The sequence below is a fragment of the Symphalangus syndactylus genome, chromosome 24, assembly GCF_028878055.3.
Source record: "Symphalangus syndactylus isolate Jambi chromosome 24, NHGRI_mSymSyn1-v2.1_pri, whole genome shotgun sequence".
NCBI lineage: Eukaryota > Metazoa > Chordata > Mammalia > Primates > Hylobatidae > Symphalangus > Symphalangus syndactylus.
In genome coordinates this window covers 62,311,090-62,337,163 of record NC_072446.2, presented here as the reverse complement: position 1 = coordinate 62,337,163, position 26,074 = coordinate 62,311,090, and the positions used below count along the sequence as shown (strand labels likewise).

Here is a 26,074-nt window from a genome sequence, read left to right as displayed (position 1 = left end):
TTCAAAAGCTGTAACTCTATAATTCCACTAAATTTAAAAGAATGCTGTATAGATAGAAATCCTGCATTAGGAGTCAGTTAATGAGTCAGGTGCAAGCACATGTGGGTCCCTCACATTTCAAAAAGATCCAGACTTCTGATAGTGCAGTCATTGACTACATGTTTTTGTTGTTGTTTTTAGAGAGAGGGTCTTGCTCCATCACCCAGGTTGGAGGGCCATGGCATAATCATGGCTCACTGAAGTCTCAACGGCCTGGGCTCAAGCAATCCTCTACAGGTGTGCGCCAACATGCCCGGCTAATTTTTACTTTTAAATTTTTTTGTAGAGGCCAGGCGCGGTGGCTCACGCCAGTAATCCCAGCATTTTGGGAGGCCGAGGCAGGCGGATCACGAGGTCAGGAGATCGAGACCATCCTGGCTAACACAGTGAAACCCCATCTCTACTAAAAATACAAAAAAAATTAGCCAGGCGTGGTGGCGGGTGCCTGTAGTCCCAGCTCCTCGGGAGGCTGAGGCAGGAGAATGGTGTGAACCCGGGAGGCGGAGCTTGCAGTGAGCCGAGATGGCGCCACTGCACTCCAGCCTGGGCAACAGAGAGAGATTCCGTCTCAAAAAAAAAAAAAAAAAAAAAAAAAAAATTTTTTTTGTAGAGACAGGGTCTCACTATGTTGCCCAGGCTGGTCTTGAACTCCTGGGTTCAAGCGATCTTCCTGCCTAGGGCTCCCAAAGTGCTGGGATTATAGGCATGAGCTACTATGCCCAGCTGGCTATATTGTATTTTGAAGATCAAATGTAATTATTTATGGGTAAGCATTGTGAATACAAAGTATCATATACATGAGGTGTCACTGAAAACAAGGGAAAGCTTAAGGTTGATTCTTATAATTTCCTAATTGTACATTTAGCCATTTACATTTAGAGCAGTGTTGTCTAACAGAACTCTCTGTGACAAGGGCAATGTTTTATATATGCTCTGTCCAAAATGTAACCATTAATTATTTGAAACATGACTATGCAACTGAATTTTAAATTTTATTTAACTAAAATAACCAAATATGACTTAGTGGCTACTATACTGGATAGCACGGATCTAGAGATAACAATCTGTTTTCCAATTCCTCCGCCCCTTCCTCCATGCATTTTTAAAAGTTAACTTCATCTGGTTCCTAGCTCTAAAAAGCAGTTGCAAGGAAATATTATTGTGTAAGGTACACCATCTTAAAAACAGAGCCAATATGTCTGAAAGGACAAAGATGTGGAGATGATTCATACATAATACTTTAGCATTTTCTTTTTTGTTTTCTTTCTTAGGAGTGATGTTCCATGGGATAGAGTCAACCCAAAAGCAAAAAAAACATTTTAGAATATAAAACAGAGATCACTACCAGTTCAAATATTTTACTTCCTATAATCATGTTGTACTAAAAGATTAAATTGGTAATACATACACTGGATTACCTTAGATCTATGAAAGAACAACTACTTTCAAATTCCAGGCCATCACAATCCTCATAAATTTTACTAGCTGTTTCCGGAGAATCACAGTCTACTACTGCATAATAGTACTTCAGTCGTTTGAATTGATAATCTCTCAATTTTTCTCTAGACGTCCTAAAGTGGGAAAAACTTATTAAGCATACTTATACAGAAACACAAAAATTTCCCTTTAAAAAATAAATGTAATTCTTTCAAGAAAAACATATTACAAGCTGGCCTTCATACCAAGCCATCTTTCCTTCATGACTTTGCCTTCATAAACATTAAATACTTAAGCTCAACTTATTATTCTCACAAGGTACAGATATTTGGATTGGAATTTGGTATCTAGGAAAGGAGAGTGTGGGAATTACATGTGCTTATCTATAATTTAACTCACAGAATAGTTACTTTGCTATCACATACTGCCTTCTCAAGTAAAACCAATAAAGATAATTCTATTATAAAATATGCTAGAAAAGCATTAGCTAAAAGACATTTCTTATCTTGCAAAATGTTTGCTTAAGAGTCTGTAAGTTTGATTTTGCTTAACTACAATACATTCTTTTTTTTTTTTTTTTTTAGGTTCCACACAAAGCATTGCTACAACACATTCTTTGAAGGTCTTCATCTGCTCTCTCCTGTCACTAATCTATTTAACCCTCATTTTTATTAAGTGCAAATATAGCTCCACCTAGTGGCTTAAAAACTATCTTAAATTATTTTCTATATTGTACCATGATGATAAAAAAAGTTTTATCATTCTTTCACTTTTCTATTTGATTCTCAAATAAGAAAAAATTATATAATTTGAAAGCAAACAGAGCTTCAATGATGTCTCAAAAAAAAGCAAAATATACTAATTCAGAGCATTAGAGGCTGAAAGAATTCAAAAGAACTCCAAATCAGTTTAATCATGAAATGTTTTTCAAAAACTGCAATAATTACTTTCATGAATACAGAAATAGAAATATACACAAACAAAAATCTTCTTGGAATAATGTACCACTTTTAACAGACTTTAAATCTGTTTTGCAACCTGTTTTAACCATGAATGGCACAAGTATAAACTTTGGTGTTAACTATTAAGGTGACCAGAATTCTGAACTAATGACATGAATTTATGAGGTTTAGTTTTATGTTCTACAGTGATTTAATACCAGTCTTTTTCTGGGGCATCTTCAGGAATACTTAATAGCTCTACTGGTCCTTGAACTTGCTCTTCCTTCATCCTCTCCTTTCCAAATTCTGAAGGATATATCTAAACAGAAAAAAATAGGATCAATGTAATTTGTACATTCCTTTACACAAATATCTAGACCTGTCGAAGTCAGGAACTCTAAAAGTCACAACTTGACTCAATGAAAACAGCAACGGTGATTCACTTCCAAATTCACTATAGGAAGCTAGAGCATCTTGAGAAATTTTATTTAAAAATAGATCACTTTGGCTAGAGACTAATAGATATGAGGCTTGGAAACAAAAATAGAGTATCTCCTCCACATACCACCTGGGACAAGATGGTTCCGAGACCCAAATGAAAAATCAAAAGCAAAACAAGATGCTAAGCTCAAGGAAATCTGAGTATAAACACACACATGAAAAATGACTGAATTAGTTTACATGAAATACAGAAAAATAAACATATAATGAAAATCAATTTTGTAATAACCAACTTATCTCTGTCACACCATTTATCCAGTGCTTTCTTTTAAAGAAATAGAACAGAACTGACGACAACCTTATATAGATTAGGTATAGTCTCGATATAAGAAAAAGGATTCACTCTCACCAGGTGTGGTATTTTCTAAAATCTTGCCTACTTTAAGAGTCAAGAAATAATTGTATTAATGACATTGTTTTGATACTACTAGGCTTAATATACATTTGTTAATGAATACATGCTTTTTTAAACTGTCTGAAATACGCAATTTATCAACAAGATGATCCAAGCTTTTCTTACTAACTTGAATTGTATATATATATACACAATAGGTTTAATATGTAAGTTTATAATATATATGTAGTCACGTCTTTTGATTCTTTTTTTTCCTCTTTTCTAAGTCTAGAAGTTCTTACTATTGCCTAAAACACAGGTTTTTCAAATTGTTTCTTTGGCTTGACTTTTATTTTTTTTTCCTTTGCTTCATTTAGAGTTTCACTGGAGCTATTAGGAGGTGAAGATCTGAACCAAGTTCTCTATCCAATGACTTGTTCATTTGTCCAAATATTCAAGCAGCCTATTTTGATCTAAGTTATCATATGAACTCTTTCTATCTATTCTATTCTACCAATTTGTCCCATTTTTACCCAAACCTGTCAACCCCCATAGCATCATGAAATGTTTAGATATCGTAACTTGTAGGGTGAGTTTTTACACTTGATCTTAGCCAAAAGGCTGAGAAGCGACAGGGTGAGTTTTTATATTAGCATGATTTCTCAAAAGTTTATTAGCTACTCTTAATTTGTTTATTCTTTTAGATGATTATTGGTATCCTTTTTCTTAACTTTGACTTGAACTGGGATTTTGATCAAAATTACCCTAGAACAGTAGACACAACATCTTTAAATATTTAAACAGAATAATACAGGTTGAGTATCCCAAATCCCAAATCCAAAATGCTCCAAAATTTCAAACTTTTTGACTGTCAACATGAGGTTCAAAGGAAATGCTCATCGGAGCATTTCAGATTTTGGAATTGCGATGCTCAACCAGTAAGTATATATAATGCAATTTTATTTCAAAATCTGAAATTCTAAACACTTCTGATCCCAAGCATTTTGGATAAGGGAGGCTCAATCTCTAATAATGATTGAGGGCAGGGCTATTGCAGGCACTGCACTAAATACTTAGTTCAAGCTCCTTTATACTTACTCCTTACAATCACCAATACTATTGTTATATCCATTTGGATACATTGGAAAGATGTAAACATATTTGAGAGATTAAGTGTCCAGGATCACATAACACTTACGAGAATCAAGATTTGAACCCAGGTCTGTAATAATGCAAAGCCTGGATTCTTAATCATTAGGTTGGCTTGAAATATGGTGTTCTCAAATTTCTGTAAGTTTTTCAAATTTATCAAGTGTTACAGTTTACTTCACATAGGTCATTTGTGTTTATTAAGGTAATTTCCAAGGACTTTATGTGGTTTTGTTTCTAGTATAATTAGATTTTTTTTTTCCTTAATTGGCCAGTGTTAGCAATAAGGAATGCAATTTATTGTTAAAAACACTTCTTATACCCTGTCCCTTTACTGAGCTTTTATTTCTTTGGGTTTTTAATGTGTAAACAATCATATAACCTATCAATAATAATAATTTCACCCCTTCCTTTCTAACATTTATACCTGCTACAAAGTTTCACACTCAATTGTATTGGACAACTTCCACAGTATTTTCCTAAAAAGGAAAACTATGGCCAAAAAAAAAAATCAGATTTAACTTAAAATGCCTAGAAATATTTATTTCAAAATGAAATCAATTCTTACCTTGACGGAAAATATTACACCTCCTTTGGGTTTAAATGAATTGAACAGAGCCAGCAAATCTTTTGCCTTTAATCTATCCCAGTCCATGTTACAAACTGCTAATCGACGTGTAATCTGAGAAATGAGAATAATTAAATAGTACATAATCCATATCATTCTCAATACTTGAAAAATAAAGATTCTAAAAATGTAATGCCTTCTGTCCCCTATGCTCTGAAATTAACAGTACGGTAGTTATCTAAGCGTAATTTAGTATATAAAAGAGAACTTCAAATGAGCCAAACAATAGTAAAACTGTAACAGGTAAGTACTTTCTCTTACTTGGTCTTAATTCTTAAATCAGAACATGATCATGAGCTGATTTTTTAACTACCAAGTTTGTTAAGCTATTTTGCCATGCATGCATGAGTAAGGAAGTTGAGTATGTTACCCTGCAACATTTCTATGGGGTGCCGTACAAACAGAAATACAAACTACTAGCTAAAACAAGTATTAAAAATTTCAAGCAACTTTTAATTATTTATGTAGAGCCTCTTCCTTATCTGCTTGGACGTCTTCTAGTTCATATAATTATATTCCATATCAAATTTTAATCAGAATAATCAAGAATACTATTACCGATAAGCTTTTCCCACTTAATGACATCAATTCTACCACCCATAAAAGCTGCTTGTACTGTGTTTTTCACAAATAATCTTGTTTATTCAAAAGGTTACCTCATCAGCACGAGGAGCATCTTTATCTAATTCTCTCCAAGCATGCTCAAAACCAGATTCTTCTGGAAACAAATCTGCCATATCATCTTCATCTTCAGAACTAGTTTCTATATTTCCTTTACCCCTTGCAAGATCAGGGCCACTGTCACTTTCATCATCATCCTCACTATCCTCATCTTCATCCTCCTCTTCATCTTCATCCCCATCTTCATCATCACTTCCATCATCATCATCACCTGAAGCTCTACCAACACCTGTAATTTCATTTTCAGATTCCTCACCACTTCTTATTTCACTAATGCTTTCTGAATCTTCCTCCAGAGCATCTTTGTCAAGCATTTCACCATCTGTTGAGTTTTCATAACCATCACTGTCTCTTGTCATTATGGGTGGAACCACTGCAAAATGTTAAAGGGGAAAGAAATTAAGAAAAGATATATGCTGAATTAAACTGAATCCAAATTATCTTGACATCAACTCCAATAAAAATATAATTTCTATGAAACACAGTAAAGGCAAATATAAATTCAGTAAATGCTTAGTCAATTTTTATGATAGAAATCCTAACCATAACTTCTATGTAACAGAGTAAAGGAAAATACACTTAACCAGGTTATTTAATGGAAATCCTAACACATGCTCACATCATGCAAGTAGATCCAGACATTCATTCAATACTTAACAGTGTGCCTGCTATGTGCTAAGTGCTCAGTATACAACAGTTGGCAAAAGAGAAGCAAACAGTGCTCTCAATGAAACTTCTAGCTGAGTGAAAAGAATACATGGATATCAAATAAAATCAATATACAGGAAAAGTTAAAATCACAACTAAGATATCCAAGAAAGAATGTTTTCTAAGGGGATTTAATGGGGTCCCTAAGTGAGTGATAACTGAGCTGTTACTTGAAGGATGAACAGCAGTTAAATAGTCAAAGTTAGACTAATACATGGAAATTTGTTTGAAACAGCAAGGAAGACACCTGTAAAAATCTGCCAATAGGAAAAAGCCAACAATCATGTCCAGATCACAGATAGCACGGAATTAAGTAACAAATGGAAATGAAGAGTTAAGTAGAGGCCAAGCTATCTAAAAACCATATAGAGAACTTGGACTTTTTCATAAAAGCAATGGGAAGACACTGCTGTTTTCAAAAAAGAGGATGTCATCTTCTTTTGGATACTGTCATCCTCAGACTTGCATATGGAGGAGATCACCTTGACTATACTGTAGAAAACTGACCGGGGAAAGTAAAGAACAGATGTGAATATAGTAAAGGTAGTACAGTACAAAAAGCAAGAAATGAAGGTAGCACTAAGTTGGGTGGCAGTATGTATGCAGAGAAGTACATGCATTTCAGAGTCAGTCAGGAAGTGAAACCAATAATAATTACCGACTGGAGATTTGACATGGGGACTAGGAGTTTTGGAAGTGTCAAAGATGAGTCATAGCTTCTTAGCTTTCAGAGCCAGTTAGCTAAGAAGACGGACAGATGAAAAGGGAACATTGGAAATGAACTAGTTTGTTTGGTGGAGGGAAATCATGAGTTCAGTTTTGAATATGTTGAATACGAAGTGCCACTCAGTCATCTAAAAGAAAGTATCAATAATAAGAGTGTACAGCTCAGAGAAGTCTGAGTTGGAGATCAGTGACTCATTCATATGTAGTTGACAACAGAAGCTGTGATGTGGATGAGATCACCTATAAAGACAGAGAAATAATATTTATAATTTTTCTGCCAGGTCTTGAACTTTGTAATCAACTGTCATGATTAGCAATACACCAAGATTAAAAGACTGTTTTTGCTTAAGATGGAAATTCTAGTCCTCACAACTCTGAAAGGGCTCATTTCCTACTTCTAAAGCAATCACAAGCTTCTATCTATTGGGTGTGTAGATATATCTTACATGTTTTATTCATCTTTAAGTTGGAGCTTATGTTTCTGCTTACAGGCTCTACGTTTGGAAAATTAAAAGCAAATTTAGAAGTTTAAGATTTAGAATGAAATTGGAACTAATTTTCTCTTGGTCCTATAATCTTATAATAGTCATTCACTGACCAAATACTTACTATCTACTACATACAAAGAATTGAGCTAGGATAAGGGAAAAGAGAGAAGATTTGTAACATGATCTCATGCTCTTGATGGATTCATAAATAAAAGGTAACCGTTTACTGATTTATAAATCTATGTTCTCAATCACCATACAGTGAGAAACATCTAAATTTGCCTGCAGAGAGGTATTTATAAAAAGGCTTCACAAAGATACAACTTGACCTGAGACTAACTGAATGAAAAGGCATCTTGTTAGAAGGAAAAGCAGGAAATGGGCTTTTATGTTACCACCACAACTAGGCAGGGATTAATAAAAATAACTAGCCAATAGAAGTGGAAAGCGCCAAAATGAAAGCACTGTCACAGGTTCTATATATGAGATCCGAAAAACACAACATCGAAAGTTACTATGAGGTAGGCAGAATTTACTTTTAAGCAACAAGCTTAGAAATAACATCTTACAGACCCAGTCTATCTAGTATTGCAATATTTCTCAAGTGTCAGTCATTATACCATTTTCATGATTTTTGAATATCATTGATTTTTATTAAATTGAATTTTTAAAAAGTTAGTTTTGCTCTAAACAATATTCCTAAAGTCACAGAAGTGACAGGGTAATTACATTGTTTTCTAAGATGTTGACATAGTAAATAACTATTAATATTTTAGAAGTTTGAGTATCATCAAAAATCTTCTCACGTATGACAATGGTATACATACCACACTTCGGGTTATATAATAATAAAGTGTTGCGTAAGAGACTTAAAGAGGTCTTCTATTTTAATGTTTTTAACAATATCAACGGCATTCAGAGTATTTATTCATTCAATAAGTATCTGCAGCTGAGCACAGCTGCTCACGCCTGTAATCCCATCACGTTAGGAGGCCAAGATGGGAGGATCTTGAGCCCAGGAGTTTGAGACAAGCCTGGGCACAATGGCAAAACTCTGTCTCTACAAAAATACAAAAATTAGCCAGGCATGGTGAGGTGCACCTGTGGTCCCAGTGACTTGGAAGGCTGAGGTGGGAGAATCACCTGAGCCCAGGAAGTTGAGGCTGCAGTGAGCTGTGATTGCACCACTGCACTCCAGCCTGGGCAGCAGAGCAAGACCTTGTCTCCAAAAATAAAAATAAAAAAAAAAAAAACCCCAAAAAGTATCTGCTTAGAGCCCACAATGTACACAACCTTGTGCAAGATAATGTGGGGTTACACAAATATAAATGTCTCTATTCCTAGACAACATTGCTCTAGCAGTGACTGTAAACATTACTACTTATCCAGCTACTTCAAAAAAAAAAAAAAAAAACCTGCTTTACCATTTTCCCCCAATTATAAACATAATGAATGATCATTACAAAGCAAATGAATGACCATTACAAACCAAAAAAAGTTAGGAAAATATGGTTAATAAATAAAACAAAGGTGACTAGTATAGTAATAAATAAAACAAAGGTGACTAGTATAGTAATAAATAAAACAAAGGTGACTAGTAGTAACTTTTCATTCAAAGATAACTCGTTATTTTAGTATACAACCATATCCCTAAATTTGTTTTCTCTAATTTGAACACTAATTTTTCTTAAATAACTGGTCATATCATTATTTTGTAACCTATTTTTAAAACTTCATAGATCATAGATGTTTGCATATATTTAATTAATCTCTTAATGATTTGTTACCATTTTATTTTAATTTCTATTTCTATTTTTATTTTTTGAGACAGGGTCTTGCTCCGTTGCCCAGGCTGGAGTGCAGTGGCACGATCTTGGCTCACTGCAACCTCTACCTCCTGGGTTCAAGTGATTCTCGTGCCTCAGCCTCCCAAGTAGGTGCGATTACAGTAGTGCACCACTATGCCCAGCTATTTTTGTATTTTTGGTAGAGACCGGGTTTTGCCATGTTGGCTAGGCTGGTCTCAAACTCCTGACCTCAAGTAATCCACCCGCCTCGGATTGCTTATAATCCACTCCCAAAGTGCTGGGATTATAAAGGTGAGCCACTGTGCCCAGCCAGTTACCACTTTATTTTAAAAATAATGCTGCAATGCACATTCTTTGCACACATCCAATTATTTATGTAAAATAGATTTTGATGAGTGCAAGTGCTGGGCATGAACATTTTATAATGACAAATATCACACTGCAAGTCCTCACATCACCTTTACTTCACAGCACTTAAAAAGTCCCTTGCACACAGTAATTGCTGTAATAACTGATGAACGGATAATGAACAGAAGATTATATATGGAGCCACATAATCCTTATTTATGAATAATGCCTTTCCTAGACTATGGAACCAACAAAATTACTGCAAATAACGTAGGGTGGTAGAAGGAGTCAGAAGACTTGAGTTGCAGTTCCAGGTCTGCATGTCCTTACATAAGTCACTTTAATCTTGTTCGCTGATACAGTCTTATTGCTCAAAGTAACTAAGAAAATTAAATGAGAAAAGATATGTAAAAAGAGTCTGTAAAATCAATCTAAAGGATTATACAGCTATGTTATATTAATTCAGTGCCCCAAATGAAGTGGATGCTAGACTAACTTACCTCACTAATTCAGCATCAAATCAACTTTGCTGCTGGTCCCATTCCAATCCTATTCTTCAATTTTAGTAACCGGATACCTATCCTTTCTTCCTACACCTCAAGAGGTCTGTTGCCTGGTTCCACTATAAATGTAAAATGGGATACCACCACTGACTCCCTAGTCCCTGCTATCCAGAATTCACTCCACTGCCTGATACTTTCTAACTTCCCAGTGTGATCTCTGCCTATCAAGACCTCTTGGCCTATCAAGACCTCTCGGCCTATCAAGACCCCTCCTTGGATCCTGTAATCACAGGTCTGGCTCATTTGAACTACCACTGGTTTTCAGTTACATCTTTAACTATCAGCAACATCAGCACTCAAATTGCTTGCTGCTGGAGGTGACACAAAATTTTAATAAGTTTAGTAAACACGTAACACAAATTAGAGCCAGCTGTCTCTCACCTGGTTCCAAACAATCATTTCTAGCTGCTACTCATTTTGGCCCTTCAAGACCTTATTATCTAATCAAATGGGACTACTGACCTCTTCTGAACATGCCCAATCACATCTTTGCTCAAAAAGTTCTTTCCACGTAGAACACTCCGGTCCTCAAACTTAAATTTTTCCACACCCCAAAGTAGTGCATCCCCTGTGAATTTTTCTGATTACCACATCTTCAGTGACTTCTTCCTCCAGATTTCCATGGCTTTCTGCTAAACATCTTTTATGGCACTTACTATTATTCTATTTTGTATTATGGTTCTGACTTCTACTTTAGATCTACATTGTCCAATATGGTAGCCAGTAGTCACATGTGGTAACTGAGCACTTGAAATGCGTTTTGCCTAACTTGACATTAATGTATGAAATGTAATGAAAATAGTATTAGTATGAAATTAGTAGAAAATGGAATGTAAAATATACATTGACTTTTATATTGATTACATATTGAAATAATTTTGATATATTGGGTTACATAAAATATATTATTTAAAATAATTTTACCTGTTTCATCTTTTTAATGTGGTTACTAGAAAATCCAAAATTATGTATTTCTACTGGACAATGTTGCTTTAAACAGGGGCCACTGCACAAAGTTTAGCAGGCTGTTATCTGCACAGGGGTATTTATAAAAGGACAAGAAGGGCTAAAATCAAGGCCATCCTACACTCACCAAGCCATGCACTCTGGAGGGGGCTGTGTCTGCTCAGGGGCAAAAAATCTGTTGCTTCAAAGGCACCATCTCTTCACCAAAGTGTGACCCCTGGGAGCTCTGTGTGTCCAGAGAGCATGGCTTTTTCTAATTTGCATAAAGGCATCATATAAGCTAGTGACAGCCCTGAGATGGGTGACGATGCCTTACTCATATTCTGTCTGCCACATACTAGTGGCAAAGCAGCTGAACAAATTAATGAATGAGTACTCAACTGTATTTACCCTCTTATTTTATTTTTGAGACGGAGTCCTACTTACCCTATTTTACTTCTGAGACAGAGTCTCGCTCTGTCAGCCAGTCTGGAGTGCAGTGCTGCAATCTCAGCTTATTGCAACCTCCGCCTCCCAGGTTCAAGCAATTCTCCTGCCTCAGCCTCCCGAATAGCTGGGACTACAGGTGTGCGCCACCATGCCTGGCTATTTTTTGCATTTTTAGTAGAGATGGGGTTTCACCATGTTGGCCAGGCTGGTCTTGAACTCCTGACCTCAAGTGGTCTGCCTGCCTTGGCCTGCCAAAGTGCTGGGATTACAGGTGTGAGCCATCGTGCCCGGCCTACTTACCCTCTTTAGACACATCTCTTCTTATCATGTGATGACATATAACACTTTATCTGGTTAGAGAATATAGTTCTCACTAGGGCTCACCACTAATCAAAATCACTGTTTAACTTCAAGATTCAAATTTTCATGTCTGTCTTCTAGCGCCACATCAAAAATTAATAACCACTGCATATTTCTTTTATAGCTTTGTATTTCCAGATAAGCATTTGACCATTCGATAATACTACGAAAATATTAATGTGTTTACATTTTTTAAAGATCAGTATAAAAATAATGTAACACCCAAGAATCTCTAATTTTTTCCAACCTACCTGATTGCATTTTTCTTCTTGTCTTAGAATACTTGATCCTGGGAGATTTCACAATTTCAGAGGTGCCTGAGTCTAATGTCCTTCGTTTTTCTTCAAGAGAAGAGTCTGTAGTATGTTGAACAATGTTTTTTTTCTCTTTCTTACTTTTTCTTGTAAATTCTTTGCTATCCTTCTTCGGACTTACGTTTGAATCTGTCTTAAATTTACATGAGGTTTTCATTTTTTTAATTCCTACAGAATTATCTAAATCAGTTTTATTTTCAGAACCCTTGTGATTAGCCTTCTTGGTTTCTTTCTTTTTCTCAACTAGATTTTTTGAATCGATTTCTTTTTTAGTCTGGGTTATTTTCTTCTTTGTTTTCTTTTGACTCAATGCTTTACTATCTTCATCAGAGAGATCGGAATCAGAATCTGAAAGGTCGTAAAAACGTTTCAAATCCTCAGTAGTGCTATGGCTAATGGGGCGCCCTCTTTTATCCACGGCATAGTTCAACTTGAACTTCTTGTCATGAAACATGGCTCGAAATCTCTTGTCAATTTTGACTTTTCGATCCTTTTCTGGCATTTCCCAAAATCTCGGGTCCTTTGCAACCCGTCTAAACCGCTGGTCGCTCATTATTTCTTGTTTGGATGACATTTTTAATTCTTAATCTTACCAAATGCTTGAAGAAAACAAATACTGAAAAATAAAACAAATGTTTTAATGGTAATAATGGTTAGTACTATAATTAAATGTTTTAAAACACATTAATTCACAATATATTCTAAGGTATATGTACATAAAATAGAGGTAACAAGTCTAATTTCATCTCTCCAACTTATTCTGGGTCACATGCAAAAAAGCAGAAACATACCAAAATATCCGCTTTCCATTACAGATCATTTAGAGAAATAAACTTAAGGTAGACAAAGCAGAATCCCAGGGCTTTATGGAGGGGAACAAATGTTTATTCGTCCATTGTTCTCACTTAGAATTTCCATTTGTATACCAGTATGTGTTACTAATTGAAAGCAAACGTAGTTAAGATTCCCTAGGCCGAGTGCGGTGGCTAACCAGCACTTTCGGAGGCCAAGGCGGGTGGATCACTTGAGCCCAGGAGTTCAGGACCAGCCTGGGTAACATGGTGAAACCCCACAAGAAATACAAAAATGAGCCCGGCATGGTGGCGCCTGCAGTCCCAGCTACTCTGGAGGCTGAGGCAAGAGGATCACTTCCCCGGGAGGTCTTGGCTAGAATGAGCCTAACGGCACTACAGCACACCAGCTGGGGCAACAGAGTGAGACCCTGTCTACCAAAAAAAGTAAGTAAGAAAGATTCCCTAGCCTCCGTTGGCCTCATTTGTTTCTTCACATTCTGGTCTCATTATCCTTACTTCTTATCTCCGGCTATTGCCAACAAACAGCCTTTAGTTCTGTAAGACTAGCATCCTAACTAAACAGACCAAACTCAACTCAGGTTTAGCTAACAAAGTTTCCTCTTTAAATCCGATCATCCTTCAAAAGTAATAAGTTTAAAAATAAATAAAAAGTAAATTTGAGTCTCCAGGTAAAGTCTCACACCAGTTAATAAATATCACTTCTTTCTATAATATCTTATTCTACAAGTGAAGGCCCAAATGAGCTCATCCCCCCAAAACATACTAGAACATATACATATGTGTGTATAAATTAATACTGTTCCCTTGTGAAAAGTCTCTAATGGTTTAGCATCTCTGGATGGGAATTTTGCAAAGAGCCAAAAGTCGTTGATTATTAAGCGCGAAAAAAAATGATTAAAAGGGCAGTATTTCTTATTTATAAATCAAGTCCTTTTAATTATACTAACCAGGAAAAAATGAAAGCTATCGCTGGTGCATTTACACATTTTTCGATGTATTACAGCACTTAACTCTCCGAGCAATCTTACGAGGTAGGTACCACCTCAACCAGGAGAAGTAATGCATGTATTGCAAATGTTTAGAACAAAAGCACTCGTTATATGTCAGATAATCCGAGAGAAGGGAAGGCGACCGGACCTCACTTCCGACACGCGCCCGCATCCCCGCAGCCCACTCTCCCCTTCTGGCCGCTCTCTAATTCGGAGAACACAGGGCTGGCCCCTGAACTAGGGTCTCCTTGCCACCTCCCGTACCGCAGGGGGGCAGCTAACAGACTGATTCGAGAAGCGACTCTGAAACGGATCGATGAAGTCTGAAGAATGAGGCCGAAAAAGGCTCAGGAGGAAGGCGCAAAACCCCTCGCAGATCCGAAAGAGATCCTGTTAGAGACTAGTTCTTTCCCGCGCCACACACACACGACCTTGAGCCCTTCAACTCGAGCTCTTCAACTCCAGCCCATACCCACTCACCGTCCGGAGTCCTTCCCAAGCCTCACGTGGGGCTCACACCCACAATCCTGCGCGTGACGCTCCGCCGTAATGGCAAGCGAACTAGGCCAAACTACTTGCACGTTCCCTTTGCGAAGATCTTTGTCACAAAAGCCGCGCTGGCCCATGCGCACAAAAAGTCACAAAAGCCGCGCTGGCGCATGCGCACAAAAAGCGCCGGCAACTGGGGTCGCAGCTGGAGATGCAGCGGCCGGCAGGGCTCTGGCGCTTATGTCCGCGACCTTGGGCGGCGAGGGTCCCAGCGGAGAATCTTGGCCGTAGGGAAGTCACCTCTGGTGTCTCTCCTCGCGGCAGCACCTCGCCCAGAACCCTGAATATCTTCGACCGGGATTTGAAAAGGAAACAGAAGAACTGGGCGGCCCGGCAGCCCGAGCCGACGAAGTTTGACTACCTGAAGGAGGAGGTGGGCCCGCGGGGCGGCTGGGCGGGCGACGCGGAGGCTTGTTTTCCTCTCCGCTAGTTCCAGCTAGGCCCCGAGCTCACCCCACCTCGCCGTCTGACCTTGATCAGCAGCCCTGCCTCTCTCGGCCTCTACTGTAATCACGCAAGGCCTAGCCTCACATATTTGTAACATGCTTTCATTCATTCATGCATTCATTTCGGCAACGTCCTTGAGGCCGAAAGGACCTTATAGAGGCCTCCAGTGAAGCTCCAGAGAGGGAGAGATTGGAAGAGAAGGTCAGGAGGGCCCAAATCATCAGGGCCTTGCAGGATAGGGACTTGGGGTTTTCTTCTGTATCTGCACTGTCCAGCCAGTATGGTAACTGCCGGCCACACGTGGCTGTTGAACACTTGAAAGGTGACTAGTCCAATTGAGATGTGTTGTAAAATACACACGAGTATAGTGACTTAGTATAAAAAAAGGATGTAAAATAGCTCATTAAGAGCTTTTATATTGATTACATGTTGCAGTGATTATTTTTGATATATTGGGTCACAAGAAATATATTAAATATAAATTTAAACTTTTCAATTAAAATTTCTCTCGTTTTTACTTTTTTTCTTATGTGGCTACTAGAAAATTTGAAATTACGTATGTGGCTCTCATGATTTTTGGTCAGCACTGCTCTAGGGGAATGTGAAGCTCTTGTTTTAATCAGTGGAGTGATCTGATTTATGTTTTAGGAAGATCAAATTAAGATTTCTGATTTGTCTTGGCTCGTTTGAGAAACCTTTCTCCCTGCCCAGGTGAGCCAGAAACTGAGAGTTTCTGCTTTCAGGACACGCATTCCCAAGTTAAGGCCTCAGTAAATTTTTATTCAGGAGTGGAACAAAATTGGAGTCAAGTATAATGCAACAAACAGTCATTGAACTCATAGCTTGAGCAGAGCTCTGTGCAAGTACAGGTCTGATCGGATGATTGACAGGGTGTCTGTTTCTCAGGAAGTCTTAGAGAGGCTGGCAATGTGTATTATGGGACGTTTACTACCAATAAATTTTTTGTATCCCATTTTAAGGCATGGTGCACGTACTACACTGCTGATGTCGTGTACTTCGAAGATGTGCGCTCATAGCCCTTTCCCTCCAAAGAAAGCACCTGGACTACAACTTGATTGAGGCCTCACCAATTTGTGGGACTAGAACAAATAAGATAAAGTATATGAGAGCTCTTTTTATAATAGACATAGGGTGTTCATATTAGGAATGACGTACAAAGTGGACTCCTGGGGAAAAACATCTACGCTCCCTTCTCCCTTGCCCTTCTCTCAAAAAGCAAGTACATCTGTGTTTGGAACTTTTAAGTCCTAATAGCAACTCTGGGGTGTTTATGAGGGAATGAGTGGAATGTGGGGAATACTAGACTCCCACATCTTTATTGCTACCAGATGAAGCTAGGCCAGCAAAAGGTAGTGCTTACCTTATGACTCTTAAATTGGGATGGGATTGGGGCAGGGGAGGTGCACTTTCCTCAGATTTGGCTTTTTCTAACTTGCGAATGTCAGTCAGAAAAGTTGTTTATTTATGAGTTCCACAAAATAAATTTGTTAGTCATCAAATAATAGAGTTTTTCTTAAGTGACAACTTACATACTCATCTACAATAAACCTCAACTAATTTTTCACTTTATATACCTCATGCTAATATCCATGGACAATAATGTGCCCGTTGTGTTCCCTTTGCTTTTCATCCTTGTGATCTTATGTCACATGGAATGTAAAAGCCACATATATGTGTGTGTGTGTGTGTGTGTGCATATATACATGTACATTTTTAAGAACATTTAGTCTTGATTTCATGAAATTCACTTCTGAAATAAATTGCCTCAATTTTGTTTCCTGGTGATTTGAGAAGAAAGTTCCTGTGGTGAAATTGAAAAGGGGATAAAGGGAAGTACTTATTTTAAAACATAAGTAATCTGTGGATTGTTGAATACTGGAAAAAGAGTGTTACTTCTCCATTAACCTACGCCTCGTGTAATCTTTCAGGTTGGAAGTCGGATCGCAGACCGTGTATATGACATACCCAGGTAAGTGGTGGTGATCATAATACGATACCATCAACTTTTGAGTGGAAATTCAGGAGATTAAATGCTGAGAATTTGCTATCTGAAATGGCAGAACCTGGAAGAATTTACTCGGACTGGTGATTTAAATCACTCTAAGTCTCCTTTTTCTTGTCTGGAGAGCAAATGTTTTCTTCATTGTTGCCTGGAAAAAGAAAAGAATGTGTGGAAGCACAACTCCTATCTATCTCCAAGCCTGAATCCACTTGATTTGGCCAAAAGCAAGTAGTAGAAAGATTGCTCCAAAAATGGAGATACTTAACAACATGCGAATTTTTAACATCCAAAGCCTCTGTACCTAACTGTGCCATATTGCCTGTGTTCATCATCATGATATAGGGCATTAGGTAAATAAGGTTATCTACCACCAGGGATTCTCCAGCTATCTACTATAATTTTGACAAAGCTTTTTAAAAACAAATTGCAAAGTGGCTCTTTTTGTTCCTGTTTTTCAGGAAGAACGTTCTTAGTAGATAAAATTTTAAGTTTTCTTGTTATAGGTTTGTTTTTTTTTAAACCTATGGCCTACAATTAGATGTCTGTACCAATGTAGCATAACATAGCATATTTAGAGGAGACAGCATGGCGTGGAGGATAATAGTTCCAGCTCAGGATTCAGACTGACTGAATTCAAGTGTTGACTGCCCCTTATTAGTTGAGGTACTTGGTTTGACTTACTTAGCTTCAGACACTTAGCACAGTACTTTGAACCTGGTACGTTTTCAGTAAAAGTTTTACTATTATTTAAGTTCTTATTTTTTAGTTTAACATTAATACTTAATGGTATTTCACATGATGATTTCTAAGTATTCCACTGCTTCAACAAGTCTGAGAAATAGGGATAATTATTGATAAGTATGTCAGTTATTTTCAAGTTAATTTACGTTAGCTTCTTTGCATTCTTTATCTGGATGTATTATTGAGTTAAAATATCCTCATTAAATCTCTTCTTCGAGTCCACATCATGGAGCCACCTAGTGGAAAGCTGGCTCATCACGAGGTCCTGTGAATAGCTAGCAGACAGACTTGCCTTGTACTGTAGGCTCTGGTATATAGAGTTTGTAAGGTGAGGCCGAAAAGGCAGATGATGTAACCTTCTGGAAGTTGTGTTTACTGAAATGATTTTACTTAAGAAAAAAAATTCTTAATTTATAGACTGTATTATGGACAGAGCATAACCTCTGTGTCTTTTTTTTTTAGAAATTTCCCCCTTGCTTTGGATCTTGGTTGTGGAAGAGGTTACATTGCACAGTATTTGAATAAGGTATATTTATTCAATGACTTAATTTACTTTGAAAAGTAACATTGGCTAATTTTAAAGAAAGACTTTCCTAATCAGTTTAGCTTGCAACATATTTAGATTTTAATTATATCAGAATTGTTAATTTGTTTTTTTTTTTAAGTGGTAGAATCAATGGTGGTTTTCTCCCGTCTTTAGAATTTTTTTCTTAAAGGGTTTTTCTCTGAATCCATTATATATTATGTTTCTACCGATAATTTATTTGAATCTATAGAAGATATATTTCTCTTTGTTCCCACTTTGTTCACGTTTTTTATAATTACCATAAAAATCAGATTGGCATTCATACAGAAAATGTGACTAACTTTTAGCTAGAAAAATATTAATTTTATCAGTTGACTAGAAATCTTTCTGTATCATTAAATATAAGTAGTTTTATTAATGCTTATAACATTGTATTTTGCACTTTATAATTCAGACCATAAAGACGTTAATTTATTCTTTTAGCTCCTATGTATACAATATTTTGCTGGACACAAAGATGAAAGTGGAATTTCTTTTTTTTTCTGAGATGGAGTCTCACTCTGTTGCCCAGGCTGGAGTACAGTGGCATGATCTCGGCTCACTGCAACCTCTGCCTCCCAGGTTCAAACGATTCTCCTGCCTCAGCCTCCCAAGTAGCTGAGATTACAGGGGTGCACCACTACGCCCGGCTAATTTTTGTATTTTTGGTAGAGATGGGGTTTCACCATGTTGGCAGGGCCAGTCTTGAACTCCTGCCCTCAGGTGATCCACCTGCCTTGGCCTCCCAAAGTGCTGGGATGACAGGCGTGAGCTACTGCGCCCGGCCATAAAGTGGAATTTCTTTTTTTTCTTTTTTTTTTTTTTTTGAGACAGTCTCGCTCTGTTGTTCAGGCTGGAGTGCAGTGGCACAGTCTCGGCTCACTGCAAGCTCTGCCTCCCAGGTTCACACCATTCTCCTGCCTCAGCTTCCCGAGTAGCTGGGACTACAGGTGCCCACCACCATGCCTGGCTAATTTTTTGTATTTTTATTTTAGTAGAGACGGGGTTTCACCATGTTAGCCAGGATAGTCTCCATCTCCTGACCTTGTGATATGCCTGCCTCCCAAAGTGCTGGGATTACAGGCGTGAGCCACCGTGCCCAGCCTCATAAAGTAGAATTTCTACATAAAATCTGCTTAGATAAAAACATAGACTTCTTCTAGGGTGAGGAAGGGAGTGGTGAGGCTCCTAAAACACTATTATTGGCAATAGTAAATGCCATAGAAATGGTGCAGTCATTAAAGTGCAACAGGAATTAAGGGAAAGGAAAAAATCAGTAGGAGTTCATGTGGTCAAGGCTTCTCAAGGGGCACAGAATCTGACCTGGGATTTGAAAGAATTTGAGTTGGTGGTTCCTAGCATTGGAAATCAGGGCATGGCAGGAGGAAAGGCACAGAGATAGAATGCTGTAGGGTGTGATATAGTGATGTTTAAGGAAGATTAATCTGGGGATGGCATTCGAGAAAGATTGAGGAAGAGAAAGGAGAGAGAAACACATTAGAAGGCTGTGTTAAAGGCATTGCAGGCATGAGAAATAAAGTCCTGCCACTCATGCAGAGCCAGCACATATAAATGATGGGATGTATGAGAGAGACCTGGAAGCATCAACAGAACTTGATGACTGATCACATATGGTAGGCAGAGCAAATCTATTCTTTTAGTTACTCAGGCCAAAAAACATTTTTATTGATTCCTCTTATATCCTTCTCTCCCACATCTAATCCGTTAGCAGCTTTTATTTGCATTTCAAAATACAACCAAACTCTTACCTCTTCTTGCCACCTTCCCCATCACCATGCTGTTCAGCTACCATCACCTCTCGCCTAGATTATTGCAGTAGCCTCCTATTGGTCTCCCTGCTTCTACCTTTGTCCCTGACAGTCTGTTGTCATGGCAAAGTAATCCTCGTAAAACACAAATCAAATCATTGTCAGTCCTCTGCTCAGAACTGTTAGTTTGTCATCTAATTTAGTAGTAATCCAGAGCCCTAATCTGTAAGACCCTCAGGATTCTGGTTTTTTATCATGTCTCTGATCCCATCTTCTTCCTTTCACTCCCAACTTTTCTGCAACCCTGGCCTCCTTGCAGTCTCTCAGACAGGCCAGAGCATTGCTCTGTGCTCTTCCCCAAGATATCTGTGTGTCTTACTTGCTCACCTGTCAGATCTTTACTCAGCTGATCTCATCAAAGATTCCTCCCGTGACTGCTTTAGAAAATAGTGCCTCTGCTCTCTGCTGACTAGTTGCTTTATTTGCTTCCATAGCACTTACGAGCTCCTGATGTACGTTTATTTGGTGTCTTTCTTCTCTTACTGGATTTGCTCATTTTTGATCACTACTAAATCCTAGTACCTAAATCACAATGAAGATGTATTAAATGACTATTGCAAGATAACTTTAGAGTTAAAGTTATGCCTTTTGTGACTGGAAAATTCAGGGGATGTGATGTGGCCAGGAGCACGGGGTCATTCCTGTTTTAGATATGCTGAGTTTGAGATGGCAATGGAATATGTTAGTATAAATAGCTGGCAGGTAGTTGGAAATGTGGAACTGGAATTCGGGTATTGAGGTTAAGAGCATTCACTTGAAGTCAGGGCTTCAAACTTCAGCTCTGACACTGTCTGTGTATACTCGGACCTTGGGCCAATCAATTGCTCCAGACCTCAGTTTCTATAAAATATGATCAATAATACCCATCTCAAAAGGTTGGTGAGAGGATTAAGTGAGGCAAAGTAAATCTGTCAAAGGAGGCTATAGTTCTTACTTGGAAGTCCCTTTCAGAAGTGACAACTGAAGCCATAGAAATAGGTAAACTCTCTGAGGCAAGCATATAGAAAAGAACCTTCTGCAATTGTACTTAGGGTTGGGAGAAAGAGGAAGAGCCAATAAAGATGCCAGGAATAGTAAGATGGAAAGTGTCTTAGTAAGGTATCTTTTGATTGTTGAAAGCAAAAATGCACTGAAGCCAGTTTAAACACAGAGACATTTGTTACAGAGAGGCTCTTATGTAACTCAGGGATCCAGAAATAGAGCCAGGCCTCATAAGAGTTGAGAACTTTGAAACACCATAACAACATTCCTCCTGTTCGCATGCACTCTGGTATTACATGAATGCTGTCTGGTTGCCTTCATTCTTTTTACTCCCTGTAGTCTATCTGTAGTAGTGTTCATCAGTGTGTGTGACCCCATATGAATACGCTACAGCCAATGGTGAGCTGAAGCTAGCTTAGGCCAGCCTGTGAGAGCCAATCATTAGCATCTCTTCCCAACCTCTATTCTGTGACATCATATTGATAGCTTGACATCAGCCCTGGTGGGAATATTTATACCATGGAAGTTGGCAAATGCTACAAAGCAGTCCCTGACCAAGAGCCAGCATACCACTGCCTATACCCTGAAGTCTAAATGTTCTTCCAACTCCAGGGACCTCTGCCATTATCTCGAAGTCTCTTAGTTCAAATTTTCAAGTGGGAGACAGGGATAGATAATCCTGTCGATCTAATTCTTCACCCCTCACAGGAGTATGCTGGAGCTGGCTCATGAGAGCCATTGAGCACATCTCTTCCCAGCTCTATGTTTAGCAACATCATGTTGGTAGCATGAAATCTTTCCAAGTTTCGGGCAGGGAAGTGGGTGTGGGTAAAGTAATAAAGGATTGGCTTCTATAATAGAGGAGGGCAGCCAGAGTAGAAGGTTCTGAAGAAGCTTCTAGTAGGCCGTTGACAATGCTGTGCTTCAAAGAGGTCAGGTGAAGCAGGACTGAGAGCAGTGAGCACAGACTGCAGATAGTGTTAGCAGAGCAGTAAAAGCGAAGAGATACCCAGAATGGGGAGAAAGAATCTAGGAAGAAGTAGAGTTGTGGATTATAAACCAAACAATCAGAAGGTACCTAGAGGGAGGAGATTTTTTGTAATTGGAAAGCGTGTGCTTGTTGTAAGGTGAAGGAAGGAGACACAGAAGACAGAGACTAAAGATTGATAGAGATGGAGATGGAGAGAGCAGGATCCTGGAGAAAAGAGGGCTGAGGGGGAAAGAAAGTGTTTTTCTGGTGCAGAAATAGCACAGTCTCCTTTCCTTTTGGAAGGGAGAGAGGGTAGGTGAAACAGGGAAAATGGAACCACTTAAACCTCACCCCTAATCCTCTGTATCTGTAAGTCTTTCTTTACTCTGTAAACTCTTTGGATGAACAATTAAAAGGCGGGAAACTCATTGCAGGTCCTTTGTGGCACAGGAGTGGGGAAATTAGCTCTTAGCATGTTATGCCATGGAAAAGTTAACACGGAAGCCCTCACCCAGGGTAGTAAATTTAGAATGTTGAATACGAATACTCATGTTCTCTATTTTATTACATATGGTTAAATATAGCAAAGGATATGTGTTATTAAAAGTATTTGTGTACCATACTGGTTTTATGCAGAAAAATACCTTTACAAAGCTGAAAATTAAAATGTAATTAACACCTTTACCTTTAGAAATGTCAGCGATTGTTTGTGGCTGGATTTGTTTGTTTCAGCTTTAGTTATTCCATTGCAGGAAACTATTGGAAAGTTTTTCCAAGCCGACATTGCAGAAAATGCTTTGGTAGGTAGCTTTTTAATACTGTCGGTTTCTAATCTCGTGATGTGTGTTCTCGTATTTTATTTCTTTATTTTTATTTCCTTCAAACTAGCTTTCTTTTCTGACACATGAAAAGGAACTAATACAGGAAATATCAAGGACAAAGGAAAAATCATCCCTAGTCCTACTGTTCAGAGGCAACCATTGGTGGCACTTGGTCTCCACATTTGCAGACATATAACTGTCCCCACCCCCCAAACACACAACTGTATATGAACATTACTATGCTAATATTCCATGTTATCTACAGCACATCATTTTTTTGTCAGTGAATTTATACATATATGTGTCATATATCATCTTTTTAAAGTGAATTTATACATGTGTGTGTCATATATCATCTTTTTAAATGGCTACATGGTATTCTAATATATGAATACTCCATAGTTTATTTAGCTAAACTTTCTATTGAAGGGCAGTTACATTTCTAGTTTCTCAATAACCACTGCAGTGAAAATCCTTATGTGAAGCCACATTGTATGTTTGATTTATTTTTTCCCTGGGTATAAATTCCTGGTAGCAGAATTTATGGATTCATTTTGATGTTCATTTAAAAATTTTTTGACGTACATCTTCAGACTGCCTTTAGAAAGACTGAACAATGACAAAGGTACTTTTTACTACTTTGCTTTGGCAACACTGGGCCAGCCTTTTCATCTGGGTCGGTCTGACAGCTGCTGATATCTTTTGACTATTGGTATTTCTTGTGAATTTTGTAAATAATTTTGTGACATGCCTGCACCTTGTCCTCTTTAGCTATCATGTGTTTTTATTCTAGGTGATTTGTAAGAGCTTGGTTTTTAGGGATATTAATCCTTCATTGTATATGTTGTAAATATTTTCCTCAGTTGTTTACATTGTTTATTGATTTGTATTAATAGAAGTTTTTAATTAGTTTATCATCAAATATATCAGTCTTTTCCTTTACAGTTTCTGGCTTTTGAGTTATGTTTACCTAGGCTTTTTCATCTAAGGGTAAAATATCCAGTCCACCCGTATTTTCATCTAGTACTTTGGTTGTTTCACTAAAACTTTCAGCCTTCTTTTTTTTTTTTTTTTTTTTTTCCTGAGACAGTCTTGCTCTGTTGTCCAGGCTGGAGTGCAGTGGTGTGATCTCAGCTCACTGCAACCTCTGCCTCCCGGGTTCAAGCAATTCTCCTGCCTCAGCCTCCCGAGTAGCTGAGATTACAGGTGCGTGCCACCACGTCCAGCTAATTTTTGTATTTTTAGTAGAGACGTGGTTTCACCATGTTGGCCAGGCTGGTGTCGAACTCTTGACTTTCAGTGACCTGCCCACCTTGGCATCCCAAAGTGCTGGGATTATAGGCATGAGCCACCACGCCCAGCCAAACTTCTAGCTTTCTGAGATTTGTTTTGGTGTGAGGTTGGTATCCTGTTTATGTTGTTTCCACTAGTTAGCCATTTTTTCTGGCTGATGTTAAGTCATTTAAGAAATGCTTTTTGGGTGCCTTCTCTGTGTCACCTTTGGGAAGGAGGGTAGAAACTGCCAAGTAAATATAACATTGACTTCAATTTAACAAACAGTGATTGTGTTAGTAATTGAGATTCTACATAAATGTAATTTTGATCTTTTGTTTTCTTACCATTAGAAAAATTCCTTAGAAACAGAAATACCTACTGTCAGCGTTTTAGCTGATGAAGAATTCCTTCCCTTCAGAGAAAATACATTTGACCTGGTGGTTAGCAGTTTAAGGTTGGTAATCCACTTTTTAAAAACCGTATGTTATAAATAGATCATTCATGCCATAAAGTTTTGCTATGAGGCCAGGAGCAGTGGCTCACGCCTGTAATCCTAGCACTTTGGGAGGCCAAGGCGGGCGAGTCACTTGAGGTCAGGAGTTTGAAACCAGCCTTGCCAACATGTTGAAACCCCATCTCTGCTAAAAATACAAAAAAGGTAGCTGGGCGTGGTGGCATGCGCCCGTAATCCCAGCTACTTGGGAGGCTGAGGCAGGAGAATTGCTTGAACCCGGGAGGTGGAGGTGAGCCGAGATTGTGCCACCACACTCCAGCCTGGGTGACTGAGCAAGACTCTGTCTCAAAAAAGAAAAAAAAAGGTGTTTTGCTATGACAAGGTAAAGCATATAGATAATGGAATACATTCTTAATAACTTTTTTAAAAACCACAAACCAGTTATCTTGGTTTATAAATAATGAGATTTCTCTAGTAAAGAAATATTCTGTGCTCTCTGGTAGAGATAATATGATATAGTGCCTCAACTTCTTCTTTTTTTTTTCTTTCAATTTTCCACAATTTCCTAAAGTTCATCTGTGATAGAAGGTTTTTCTCCCCAATACATCTTAATATTTTGGAATTGCTCTTGTTGGGAGCAGGAGTTTGAAAGAGCATATTGGCTCATATATTCAAATGTTAGAGCAATTCCAAAATAATAAGTTACATTGGGGAGAAAACCCTTCTATCACAGATGAGTTTAGCAAGTTGTGGAAAGTTGGGGGAAAAAAAAAGTTGAGGCACTATATCATATTATCTCCACCAGAGAGCATAGAATATACTCTTTCAAACTCCTGCTCCCAACAATCATAAACTCATTCTGGCAAATGTAGGACAGCTAGTTTTCCTTTAGCCTTAATTCTTCTGTCCAGGTACGGTGGCTCACGCCAGTAATCCCAACACTTTGGGAGGCTGCAGTAAGAGGATTGCTTGAACCCAGGAGTTTGAGACCAGCCTGGGCAACATAGTGAAATGCCATCTCTACAAAAAATTAAAAAATTAGCTGGGCAAGGTGGCACACGCCTGTAGTCCCAGCCACTTGGGAGGCTGAGGCGGGAGGATCACTTGAGCCTGGGAAGTTGAGGCTGCAGTGAGCCGTGATCATGCCACGGCACTCTAACGTGGGTGACAGAGCAAGACCCTGTCTCAAAATAAT

General features: G+C 38.2%; 2 protein-coding genes across 16 annotated transcripts in view; one reads left to right on the top strand and one right to left on the bottom strand.

The window, feature by feature from the left end:
- Window positions 1-14,908, bottom strand: part of ESF1 (ESF1 nucleolar pre-rRNA processing protein homolog) — an 82,398-nt gene extending 67,490 nt beyond the window's left edge. For 3 of the 11 annotated variants that reach the window (XM_063633980.1, XM_063633982.1, XM_063633981.1), the window contains exons 1-6: window positions 14,705-14,790; window positions 12,358-13,036; window positions 5,686-6,083; window positions 4,970-5,083; window positions 2,636-2,736; window positions 1,458-1,610 (exon numbers count right to left, since the gene is read on the bottom strand). In XM_063633980.1, the coding sequence (XP_063490050.1) occupies window positions 1,458-1,610; window positions 2,636-2,736; window positions 4,970-5,083; window positions 5,686-6,083; window positions 12,358-12,994 (1,403 nt within the window). In that variant the 5' untranslated portion in view covers window positions 12,995-13,036; window positions 14,705-14,790. Of the gene's footprint in view, window positions 1-1,457; window positions 1,611-2,635; window positions 2,737-4,969; window positions 5,084-5,685; window positions 6,084-12,357; window positions 13,037-14,182 lie in introns of all 11 variants that reach the window. The other 8 variants (XM_063633976.1, XM_055265544.2, XM_063633977.1 and 5 more) reach the window with 6 other exon arrangements.
- NDUFAF5 (NADH:ubiquinone oxidoreductase complex assembly factor 5) overlaps window positions 14,783-26,074 on the top strand; it is a 32,958-nt gene continuing 21,666 nt past the window's right edge. For 2 of the 5 annotated variants that reach the window (XM_055265653.2, XM_063633987.1), the window contains exons 1-5: window positions 14,783-15,146; window positions 17,170-17,210; window positions 18,447-18,510; window positions 23,082-23,129; window positions 24,776-24,879. In XM_055265653.2, the coding sequence (XP_055121628.1) occupies window positions 14,925-15,146; window positions 17,170-17,210; window positions 18,447-18,510; window positions 23,082-23,129; window positions 24,776-24,879 (479 nt within the window). In that variant the 5' untranslated portion in view covers window positions 14,783-14,924. Of the gene's footprint in view, window positions 15,147-17,169; window positions 17,211-18,446; window positions 18,511-23,081; window positions 23,130-24,775; window positions 24,880-26,074 lie in introns of those variants that run through there. The other 3 variants (XR_008654528.2, XR_008654527.2, XM_063633988.1) reach the window with 2 other exon arrangements.